Source organism: Cryptomeria japonica, chromosome 5 (assembly GCF_030272615.1).
Source record: "Cryptomeria japonica chromosome 5, Sugi_1.0, whole genome shotgun sequence".
NCBI lineage: Eukaryota > Viridiplantae > Streptophyta > Pinopsida > Cupressales > Cupressaceae > Cryptomeria > Cryptomeria japonica.
The window spans coordinates 253,946,416-253,957,900 of record NC_081409.1 but is presented as its reverse complement, the minus strand read 5'-3'; the positions used below and the strand labels follow the sequence as shown (position 1 = coordinate 253,957,900).

Below are 11,485 nucleotides of genomic sequence, written 5' to 3'. Positions count from 1 at the left end.
GAATATGAAACACAAGTGTTGGAGATTGACTGACTAGTTTCATGTGATGACAATTTATGAAAACAACATAATATAAAAATATAAGGAGTATGGAGTTTCACATCAAATGATCTATAGACTATAATAATTTTTAAATCTTAATTGTAAAATAGAAAGTAAAATAAGTAGGTGTAACTATACAAAAAGATTTCATGGTTGAGCTAATTAGAGATAGAGTGATACTCTAAAAAAGACGATGATATGAAAAATCGTCGTGATCAAGTAAGAATGACCATGTCATAACTAAATAAACCAACCATTCGCACTTGTAAAACCGAATTCCTATGTAACTCTGTCGATTAATATATATTATAAATATGAATGAAGTCAACCAAAATCCTTCTTAACGAGTTCTTGGCAAGTCACGTAAAAGAATTCATCTCCCTCACAGAGTAGAAAAAAACGCATCATGCAAGACGTTTGGTAGGTACTAGTCAAGCCTCGGTTCGTGCAGCAAATAGCCATGACGGAGCGCACGTTTGGAATAGATGGCGTGCTTTGCTTCCGGGAGAACACCAACACCATCACCATCTGGAAAAGCTCTCATTTGGGTAAGATTACTCAATACCCAGAATCGTCTGTATTGCCGTATAAAAGCGAAATGACAGTTTTCATGTGAAATTTGAAGAATTGAATTGTTTCGTGAACGAAAGTTGTAAAACTTTAGGTATTTGGTGCAACAAAGATTTCGAGGGTAACATTCACTCATGCCTTATTTATACTCACACTAGAGAGAATACAAGAAAAATATCACGAGTAAATGCGTGTAACTGTGTCAGTTGCGATGACCACATCCATCATTTTCCTGGTCCTGTGTGTGTCGCTGCAGTACTTTTGCATAACAACGTTGGCTTCTCAGGCAACCTGTGCGCCGCCTCCTGCAATTGAATGCAAAAGCAATGCATGCGACGTCTTCAATTACCAAGGCGTTTGGGACGACCGTGGGATTTGTAAAGCTCAGAATTCTGCATGGCCCACATCAGAAGCAGAGCTTGTGCAAGCTGTTGCGAATGCAGTGAAAAACAAGCAACGAATCAAAGTTGTGAGCAAGCTGTCTCACAGTGAGCCAAAACTGGTGTGCGTGGGAAGCGAAGGCCTCATCATATCCACCCAAAACTATGCCTCTGTAATTGAAGTGAATAAGACCGCCATGACAATTAGGGTTCAGGCAGGAGCGCTGATGAGCGACGTTCTGGAGGCGGCCGCCAAGGAAGGGTTGGCTCTGAACGCCATGATTTACTGGAGCGGCGTCTCCGCCGCCGGCGTTATCTCCACCGGCGCCCATGACAGCGGCCTCGTTGGAAAAGGCAGTGGCGTTTATGAGTATGTGGTTGCAATGAGATTAGTTGTTCCTGCTTCTCCCTCCCAAGGCTATGCAAAGGTGATCAGCTTGACAGAAGCAGACGAGGAATTGAATGCTGCCAGATTGTCTCTGGGCACTCTTGGAGCGATTTCCGAACTCACATTCGCTTTGCAGCCAATGTACAAGCGCTCCATTTCGACCGTGGTGAAGGATGACACCGATCTGGAATATGAAGCCGAGAGTTTCCTGAGAGCTCATGAATTTGCAGACATAAACTGGATTCCCTCACACGGGAAGGCGGTTTATATTCCCATTGATCGACACCCAGTCAATGTTCCAGGAGATGGCCTCAACTCTATAATTGGCAGCGCCAGCAGTGTAGTCGACATCGAAAGAAAAGCGGCAGATTGTGAGTACAAGTCAACAAATTGATGTGCCCATCTTCACCAAATAAATAACGATTATGATAATGATAAACAAATAGTTTTCTTATAAAAGTAGACACCGAATGCTTAGTTAAAGGATCAGGCCTTTGGGTTAACTTATTGTTTTTTTCCATCACTTTTTAAAGATTTAATGTTCTACCTTCTCATCACAAAGTTAAATAATATTCGTGTCTATTCATCTAATTATTTGATTCTATTGTGTAGATGAAGCAATCCAAGATAGGGCAGACGTTGAAGCTATATGCAGTGTACTCATAAACGAGACACTTGATCTTGCAATTAATGGTAGCGGCTTTCTCAATGATGGAAAACGCTTTACGGGGTACCCGGTAATAGGATTCAATCACCACATGCAAACGTCTGGTGGCTGCCAAGCAGGAAGATACTCTGTGGCTTGCACTCCCACATCAATTTTAGATAAAAATGAGACCGTCTGTTCCTGGGATCGACGAATATACGCTACCTTATACTTTGGTGTGGAACTAAGAGTGCCTGTATCTCGTTTGCCCCAAGTAATAAAGGATGTGAAGAGGATAAGGGATTTGAATCCTCAAAAATTGTGTGACATGTCAGGAATATTTATGCGCTCTATTAAGAAATCTGATGCGTATTTGGGACCTAAGGAGGATGTGGTGACATTAGACATGATGAATTATAGGTCAAGGGCGGTCGGTACACCCAAGTGGAATGAAGATGTCTATGAAGAGATTGAACAGATGATAATTGAGAAGCATGGTGGCGTGTTACATTGGGGCAAATCAGGGGGTTACCTGTTTCAAGGACTAGCTAAGAGGGCAACTAATTTAGAAAAGTTCATGGAGGTGAAGAAGAAATTTGATTCGTCCGGACTATTTTCTAATGAATGGACAGATGGTCTGTTTGGGATCGGGGGAGGAAGTTTAGAGATTTTCAGGGATGGGTGCGCATTGGACAAAGTTTGCAAGTGTAGAGAGGACAGTCATTGTGCTCCCCAAAAAGGGTACTTCTGCAAACCGGGAAAGGTTTGGAAGAAGGCACGTGTTTGCACAAAACTCAATTAACAGTTTATAGCTCCGCTCTGTGTGGAATCTTCTTTAGTTTTATTCAATGCAGTAAATAACAAATGTATCCTCAACAAATAAATGCGTGTTGATTACATAACTTGCAACTTGATATTTTATACTGTAAGGAGTACTTGATATATCATTTGGTTATATATTTTTATAGATTTATTTTAATATTTGTCATTCTAGCATTTCTTATGGTCTAGAATTTAAATAATCATTTTATTTTTTTTAATATTATATGGCTTTTCTTAAGTTAGAGATACGAGAATTTAATAAGAGATCCTATTAGATCGAAGTAATTTTTTTTCAAATTGTTGTAAAATTATAGGCTTTTAAATTATTAAGACTTTTGAAATTTGTGAAAGATAAATTGACTACATACTTTAATTCATCATTAAATATTTTATAATTGCTTGTCAAATGTTCTAATTGCAAATAGTAGCGATAGTTCCTATCACCTTCTTGCTACGATATGTGTTCTTGTACATGTGAAGCGTTCAAAATGCCTCCTTTTGGTATCTTTATTTATCACAATATTTAAGAACATTCTCCTTGTCCTTGGTCTCCATGGCAATTTTTAGTAGTCATCTCTTTTTCTTTTCCACTTCTATATCCTTTTTCAAGTATTCACCTTGAATCTTTTCGTTCTCACACTAGTAATTTGATAATAAGAGGTGGTTTTTTTAATTTCCATCTCAATACAGTGGTCTTGTCCATATTCTTCATGAACACTTTGATTTCGTTCCAGCAATAAATCATTTTCATGTGATTGAACAACACTCCCATATACTTCATCAACGCCTCTCTATCTATCACATCTTTTCCAAGTTGTAGTGACCATGCATGGTACTTATCAACATATTTTTGGACTCTTTAACCTTGTATATTAATGCTTTTATTGTTCGTGTATTTGCTCCTTATATTGTTCAAGAATATCTATTTCTTCAACGATCTCTAAAATCCTGTAATCGGGATAACAATATTCTTAATTACATGTAAATGAAACAATTACCATACAAAGTTGTTACAAAGTGTGCACCCCTTGGTCTCTTTGTGATGTGCAACATAGCGCTCGGGTTTGTGAAATAGCTTAACCGCCTCCCATGGATTCATTAAGTCTTGCAGTTGTATTGGGCATTAATAGGTTGATCTTTTGGTGCAACAACAACTGTGTTTCTAACAAGTGGTATCAGAGCCCGAGTCACAGGCTCAAACCCCTCACTTGCGCTGGCGGGATTGTTACAAGGTGTGCGCCCTTGGTCTCTTTGTGATGCACAAGACACTGCTCGATTTTGTGACATGGCTTAATCACCTCTCGTGGATTTATCAAGTCTTGCAATTGTATTGGGCATTAATACATCGTTATTTCGGTACAACGACAACTGTGTTTCTAACAAAAGTGACTGCATTACCAAAAGGATTTAAATGTGTAGCAAAAGCCTTGTGATGTGATTTTACAATATGCAATATGTTTATTTGATTTCTCCATATTAACCTCATCATTAAAAGGTTGTATATCAATTTTTATCTCTTCCCTGAAAAGGACATTATTTCAACTTAAAAAATTCGCTTCATTCTCAAAATAAATTTTTTTGTTGTATTTCTATACTAAAATTCTACGGTATAATTTGGATCATACTCCCTACCATTATTACCTTCACTATATACCTAGAGATACGTGAGACATCCTCTTCCAACTCTTTAAAAACTTCCTATATAACATCCACATGTCTTTCATCTTTTTAAAAATCCATATTTAAGTCTTGTTTCACCCTTTAAGCTCTAACCAAATAAAAATATCATTTCCACTTTACCTTGTAGCATGAGTAAATTATAATCATCGGCAATCAACTAAAACTAGAAGAAAATTTATAATTCTATCTCACTCCAATTCCACTTGTTCCATAATATGAGTGACTAATTTTGTGATATATCAAAAACAAATGTCTTACTTCTAGCACTTTATAAACACATAAAGAACACACTCAATATAATTCACGCTTGAGGTTTCGATCACATAAAAAGAACATAACGATTGCACAAGACACATAGACATTCTTGACAAGACTTTTGTTGGGAGTATAGGTAGATCTTTATCAAGCTACCAATAAACAAAAGACCAAATTCGGAAATATCTAAAGAAGATCTCCAATAATATTGCAAAAAGACCAAATTTGGAAATATCTAAAGAAGAACTAGTAAATGCAACTCAAAAGCTGAATAATTGCAACACTCCTGGAGCAGCTGGCCTCCTAATAGAGTTCTATAAAAAGAATTTGGATATGAGAGTTGATAATTTGGTACAAGTCTATTTTGAAGCCATAAACAAAGGCTACATAGGTTATATCAATAAAGGTATTATCAAGCTACACCCTAAGGAGTGGGTAAGACTATAATAAAAAATTGGAGACCTATTACTCTCCTCGATGTCTCATATAAGATCCCAGCAAAATATTGGCCCTTAGAATTGTGGATATATTCTGCAAATTTATTAGCTCTACCTAATCAGGATTTAAAGGGTAGATGCATTTTAGGTAATATCATTAGTAGTTGGGAGGCCATAGAATGGGTTGTGACTTCTAATAAAAACACAAAAAATATTTTGCTGCACTTCTCAAAGGCAAATGATAGAGTGGAGTGGTCATTTTTCATGATGACAATTGAAGCATTTGGTTTCCCAAGTGGTATTTTCCAGATCTTGAGAACTCTTTTCAATGATGGTGTAGCTCAAGTAGATGATAATGGATACCTATGTTATAGGGTTGTCCTCTTATGTCAAGATTATGTTGAATTTACTTATATCTTTTTGTAGAATAAGATGTTTATTATAGATAACGTTCAACATGTGTGTATAATATTGATGTTTGTTGAGAAATATTGCATGAAATGAGTTTTGAGATTTTTATTACAAATGTTGTCCATGTTTTCATAGACCAATAGACTGTTTGTATAATATAGTAAATGATAAAAATGTATAGCTATCATTTGTATCAATTGGGAGATTAAATATAAATGTTAATTATAGTCATAAGAAAAATATAACAGCCTTCTCATAGAATTTTTCAAAATAGATACATGTTAGGTTGCAATAATGAGGTGGGTGGAAAGCAACAAATTTTGACATATGCAAGTACATTGTATGTTGGATGCATGCAATATAAGAATCATTGTCATGAAAATAGATAGTTATCGAATCAAGGTAAACGTTTTCTAGTAGTATCTTGCATTAATTTAAACGAGCTCTGATCTACACACTATTTGTAACCTTTAGTTATCTAGTGTGTGATTCTCACACTTAGTTTGTAAATGAACGTATGATACAAGCAGTGAAATATTTTTTATATACATGAGAAATGTGTGGGTTACTTTATTAAAATTTTATATTCTCTATGCTTCTTAATCTATTGAATTGCCATTAATTTTCTGTTTGATGTTAGATTATAATTTAGTATTAGAGGTGGTTTTCGAATGTGGCCACTTTATTAAAATTTTATATCGTCTATTTTTCTCAATCTATTGGTATTAGGTATCCATCTTAAGCAAATAAAGGATTGTAAGGGAAAGTTACATATAGCATACAACAACATGAAAATGTTAACAATCAATAAGTTATTACTGTAGTTATGGGCATGTTGAAATGTGGTTTTATATGACATTAATTATTTGATATCTAAGTATTTAAGAATTTTGATTATTAGAAATTAAGAACTATGTTTGAAATGGACTTTCTAGTGCCATATAGATGTGCAATAAATAGATAAATAATGACACACACTGGAATTTTATTAAAAGATATATGCAATCATTTTGGGGGGATAACGGTGGCATACCTTTACTAAAAATGTGAGATAACTATTCAATTAGAATTACTTACACTACTCTTGGAATGTCAAGTGTATGAGTGGAAGGGAGCCTAATCATAACATTCAAAATCAGGAGAAATTTGATTATGCGTATGCATTGCTTATAGGATGGGATATGAGAATATGTACAATATTTAAATATTTTGTTGAATGTACATATATTTTATTATAACAAGGATTATTATTAAAATATTTAATATGCATTTGTAATAGTCCATGTGTGCAATTTAATGGTTCTGAGACATGCTACATTAAAAAAAATTATAGAATTAGGTTACTAATGGCATGTATTCTGTTTACGTATCAATACGTCAATCGTGCGACATAATCAAGTGACCTTATGAACAAAACAAGAAAGTTGAGATAGTAGTTAAGCATAGATATAGTTTGTATGTGCTATGTTGTAGGAAAGATGTAATGGCATTCCCATGAAATAGTTTAATACAAAAATAGTTCTAGTAATAATTATGTTTGATGCTTGATTGGATAGTACATGATACAATAATAGTTCTAAAGCATTCAATTAAAATTTTCTATGAACATAACTAGAAAGCTGGAGGGGAAAATTTTACATAAATAATAAATTATCCATCCTTCCTATTTCGTTTAGTCACTCCTGATTTGACATGCTCCGTACAGGTTTGGTTCACTTAGGTTATAGACTATTTTAATATTGTAAATAATATGTTGTTCATATAAGTAAGCTCGTGTTGTTTCAACTATGTCACTATGATGTACTATTGACCATGAGTGAGTAGATAGGATGATTTCAATAGGAGAACCTTTCATTCTCAATAAAATAAAAATCAAAGCCACTAAAAGGGGGTATTAGGGAGTTGTGATGAACTTGGTACTTTTGTGGGTTTCGAAAAAAAATGATGATATGAAATTGAAAGGGTGGAAGCAAGCTTCATATGGTATTTTATCATCTAGTTTAAATTTCAAGCTTCCTTTAGCAAAATCCTAGTGTCTCTTTTATTTCCACTTTCAAAAGTAAGCAACAAGGAGATTTTATATGTCTACCAAGCAGAAGGGGAGATACTAGGTTTTTGGAGTAGGACACTTTGATGGTTTGTGGGATATGGATTTACACCTACCATTACATTGGGGGATTCCTCCTTCACACACGAGACTTTTGGAATTCCATGAGGCCACATTAATTTCTAAATATAAGGGCTCATTTAATGGCATAGAGCTAAGAAATAATCTATTCTTTTGCAAGGGGTGTTCAATCCACATCTTTGGAAAGGGTGGCTAACTACTAGAAACACCCATTCTCAGTTCCACTATATTTTACCCTACTTCTCTAACTCGATGTTTATAGTATTCTACAAGTTTTTTTCTTTCAAACTTATGTAATGATGTCCCTTAGGAACAATACGAAGGCAATGACGTGCTTGCTATGTAGAAACGGATTACATCTGTAATGCAAAATTATATTTGAAAATTGTGGTATGATTCAGGAAGTAAAAAAAATATTGCTCGTTCGTTACTAAAGATAACTTTCACGAGTCTCTAACTTTGGAGTGATTCATAGTTGATATGGCTACCTTTTCTCTACCTACTAGAAAGATAGAGTCATTTCTTTCTTGTTTCTCACTTACCATTTTCAAGTTTCTGAGCGTGAGATTTAGATTTCGGTAAATATACTAAATTTAATCGTTCGTGTCTTCCTACTTTTTGTAGATGTGCAGATTTAAATATCTCAGCATCATGAGTAGGCCCACTGGTCAGGATTCCAGTGTTCCATCTTGCACACATCACTATCTATTGTGTATAGGAAAGTTGAACCTGCTCTTCATTATCTTCTTGATGTAAAGCTATTCATGGTGTCAAGGGAGATTTGTATCAATCTAATTTATCTTCATAGTATAGCTATTTTAGGGTCATATATAGTTAGATTGAATGAGTAATTATTTGTGTTGGAGGTTGGTGTTAGTTCAATCATGGGAAAGCCTAAAGGAACGTGTGTTAGAATAGACAATACATACATTTCTTATAGGTGTGTTGCGAAATCAACAATGAGAAGATAATTATAGGAAACTTTACGCAAGGATAAGTTCAAATTTCTTAGGAGATAAAAGATTATGGTCAGTAGAAAGTGGGGCCTTCTCTATTAAATCAAAGAAAGGTTCAATCTTATATGTTGTCTCGTTGTGTGTTGTTCCGCAAGAAACTAATTATTTAAAATTCTAGCCCATACCTAACTCCGTGTTTAGTTACTCCATGCCTATATTGTTTTACCTATTTCAAGTATTCTCACTAATGTTGTGATCTATGCACTTGTGATTTCAATGTGATTGATAAACTTCTCGCTACTATACTTCACAACAAATTTGAAAGACTAATATCTATCACCTTATGAGAAAGAGTCGGTAGGGTTAAGTTCATGGAGGGTGATGATGGAAATGGTGAAGTGGATGATCCAAATGATGAGGGAGGTTGTTTGATTGCCTCGATGGTCTTGATTAGAGGCTCTCCTAGGTACCATTCTTTTCTGGCGGTCGTTTTATCCCATGTTTTTTCTTCTGGCACCACTAATGCTGCAGGGGCCCCTGTGTTTGCGGTTCTTTTTTAGCATGTTAATTTATTTTTGTTGTGCATTCGGATTTGGTTGCCCCTGATCAACAGTGCATTTGGCATGGTTCTGCCCTTTTAGGTATGGCAAAGATTGTGGCTTTTCTCATGGGGGGCTCATTTTTGTGCCCTTTCCCTAAGTTGAGTTTTCTTTGTTGTGTGTACCATTTCTTCCATTGTTAGTGGTGGACATGGCTTTCTTGGTTCATTTTTGGGTTGTCCTATCCACCTTTAGGGCTTTGTTTTGGAGGTGACACTCGGTTTTGGCAAGGTCGGTTGTGATGGAAGGGGCTTATTGGAGGAGGGGGTTTTCTATATTCCCCTTTGGCTTCTAGCAGGAGTTTTTTTTTCCATTGTATGGTTTTTTGCCTCGGTGGGTGAGTGCTTTCTCTCCCTCTTTTCTAGACTCTCGGTATTGTGTGTTGGCTCGATCATTGTTAGTTAGTTTTAAAGGACATGTTCTTGTAGTTTGCTTTTGGTTGGAGTTGTTTTTTGTTTTTATTTTTTTGGCTCTCCTAAAGATCCCAACTAAATATCTGCCCCTAGACCTATGGGTACATTTCCATTATTTATTAGATCTATCTAAACAAGATTTATTACGGTTAGATACATTTTAGATAATTTGATTACCAATTGGGAGGCCATGGAATGGTCTAGAAATTCTAATCAAAACATTAAATATCTATTGCCAGACTTCTTGAAGGCATATGATAGAGTGGAGTGGTCATTTCTAATTATGAAAATTGAATAATTTGGTTTCCCAAGTGGTACAATTCAAAAGTTTTGAACTCTTTTGAATTATGTGGTAGCTCAAGTAGATGATAATGGATCCTTGTCTTGTCTATTTTCTCTGTAAATGTAAATTACATAGCGTTGTCATCATGCTCCAGTCTTGTTTTTGATAACCTTACATCTATAATCTTTTACAATCCTAGGCACTCTACCTTGTCTCCTAAACCTAGAGTCTTGGGTGTCTCTTCCAAATGGAGAAGACCTCTTTAATGTTTAATTTGTTGATGATAGCATCATGTTTTCTAATCTTGAAGAAAAAAATTACTAAATCTATTTTGTGAAGCATCAGGAGCTAGAATCTCCAAGAAAAAAAAAGCGTAATGCTTAGTTAGAATAGCAACCCCCCAATATGGTTCACTAAATTATAGCTCCAATAGGGTGTACCTAACGAATTGGTTAGATACTTGGGTATTCCTTTCATATTCGACCCCTATATAAAAGAGATGTGGGAAGGGATTAAGAGAAAAATATATTTAAAAAATGTGTCAGTTGAATAAACAATACCTATCTTTAGTAGGCAGGTTTCGGGTCTGCCAAAAATTTATCATCCTAAAACCTATATTATTCCTTTGTGTATCAATTTAGTAGTTTCCAGATAAATGAAATTCAAAAAATTATCAGACAATTTCTTTGGTTAGATAGGAGAGGTAATAAGGAAAAACATGTTGTTAAATTGAAATGGTGTTGCTTAGATAAATCGGAAGGAAGTCTAGGATCCAGGGATATAAATTGGAAGGCGGTATAGGATTGAGAGACATAAATGACATTATTTTTAGAAAAAAATTAGCATTTCATTTTGGATCCAAAGTGTTCAAAAGCATATGGAAAGAATGAGAGATATTATTATGATGTTAAGGATTCTAATAAATGTTAATTGAACTGTAAGAGATCAACCCGATGGAACCTTATGAATAAAGACCAGACTCTGGCCTTATTGTAAGGTTGCTCGACTAAATAATGGCATCTAAAAAGGTACCAAATGCTTTAATGATATCCTATGTAACAACCACCTTAATTCTTCGAATGACTTGAGTGATGAATTTTAATCTCCCTTGAACACATTGGAGGACTTATTCTATTATTAAGGAGATGCGCAGAATCATGTTCTTTTCCTAGTTTGCAAATTCCATGATAATTCTTTTCTTGAGGGTCTCACCTTGACTGATGGAACTAAATCACGAAACTTGAAGTCTAGAAATATTAAGAAATCTTTAAATTCATCCCACGACCTCACCAATCATTTAAATAAATGTTGGAATCTTGATCTTTCAAGGAATCATTAGCAAAATGTACTTTTAAAACGTTATTGAATAATGTTTTAGAGACTAAATTTACTCGTTTTAAATGGTTATTCATTTTCTAAAAGATCCCATTTGCTATTGCTTCCTCCATGCTGAATTTATGTTCTAAATTTGTAAA

At 35.0% G+C, this 11,485-nt stretch overlaps 1 protein-coding gene across 1 annotated transcript; it reads left to right on the top strand.

Moving 5' to 3' along the window:
* Positions 1-799: 799 nt before the first annotated feature.
* Positions 800-2,828, top strand: LOC131058837 (probable L-gulonolactone oxidase 4). The gene is made up of 2 exons (XM_057992435.2): positions 800-1,751; positions 1,993-2,828. Exons 1-2 carry the CDS (start codon positions 800-802, stop codon positions 2,826-2,828), a joined length of 1,788 nt encoding a protein of 595 aa, XP_057848418.1.
* Positions 2,829-11,485: the final 8,657 nt, after the last annotated feature.

What these genes read in the sequence shown, in the direction of transcription:
- LOC131058837 (XM_057992435.2), top strand. Translation starts at nt 800, where the DNA reads ATGCGTGTAACTGTGTCAGTTGCGATGACCACATCCATCATTTTCCTG. An exon ending in CGAAAGAAAAGCGGCAGATT is followed by an intron (nt 1,752 to 1,992) that starts GTGAGTACAAGT and finishes TCTATTGTGTAG; the next exon opens with ATGAAGCAATCCAAGATAGG.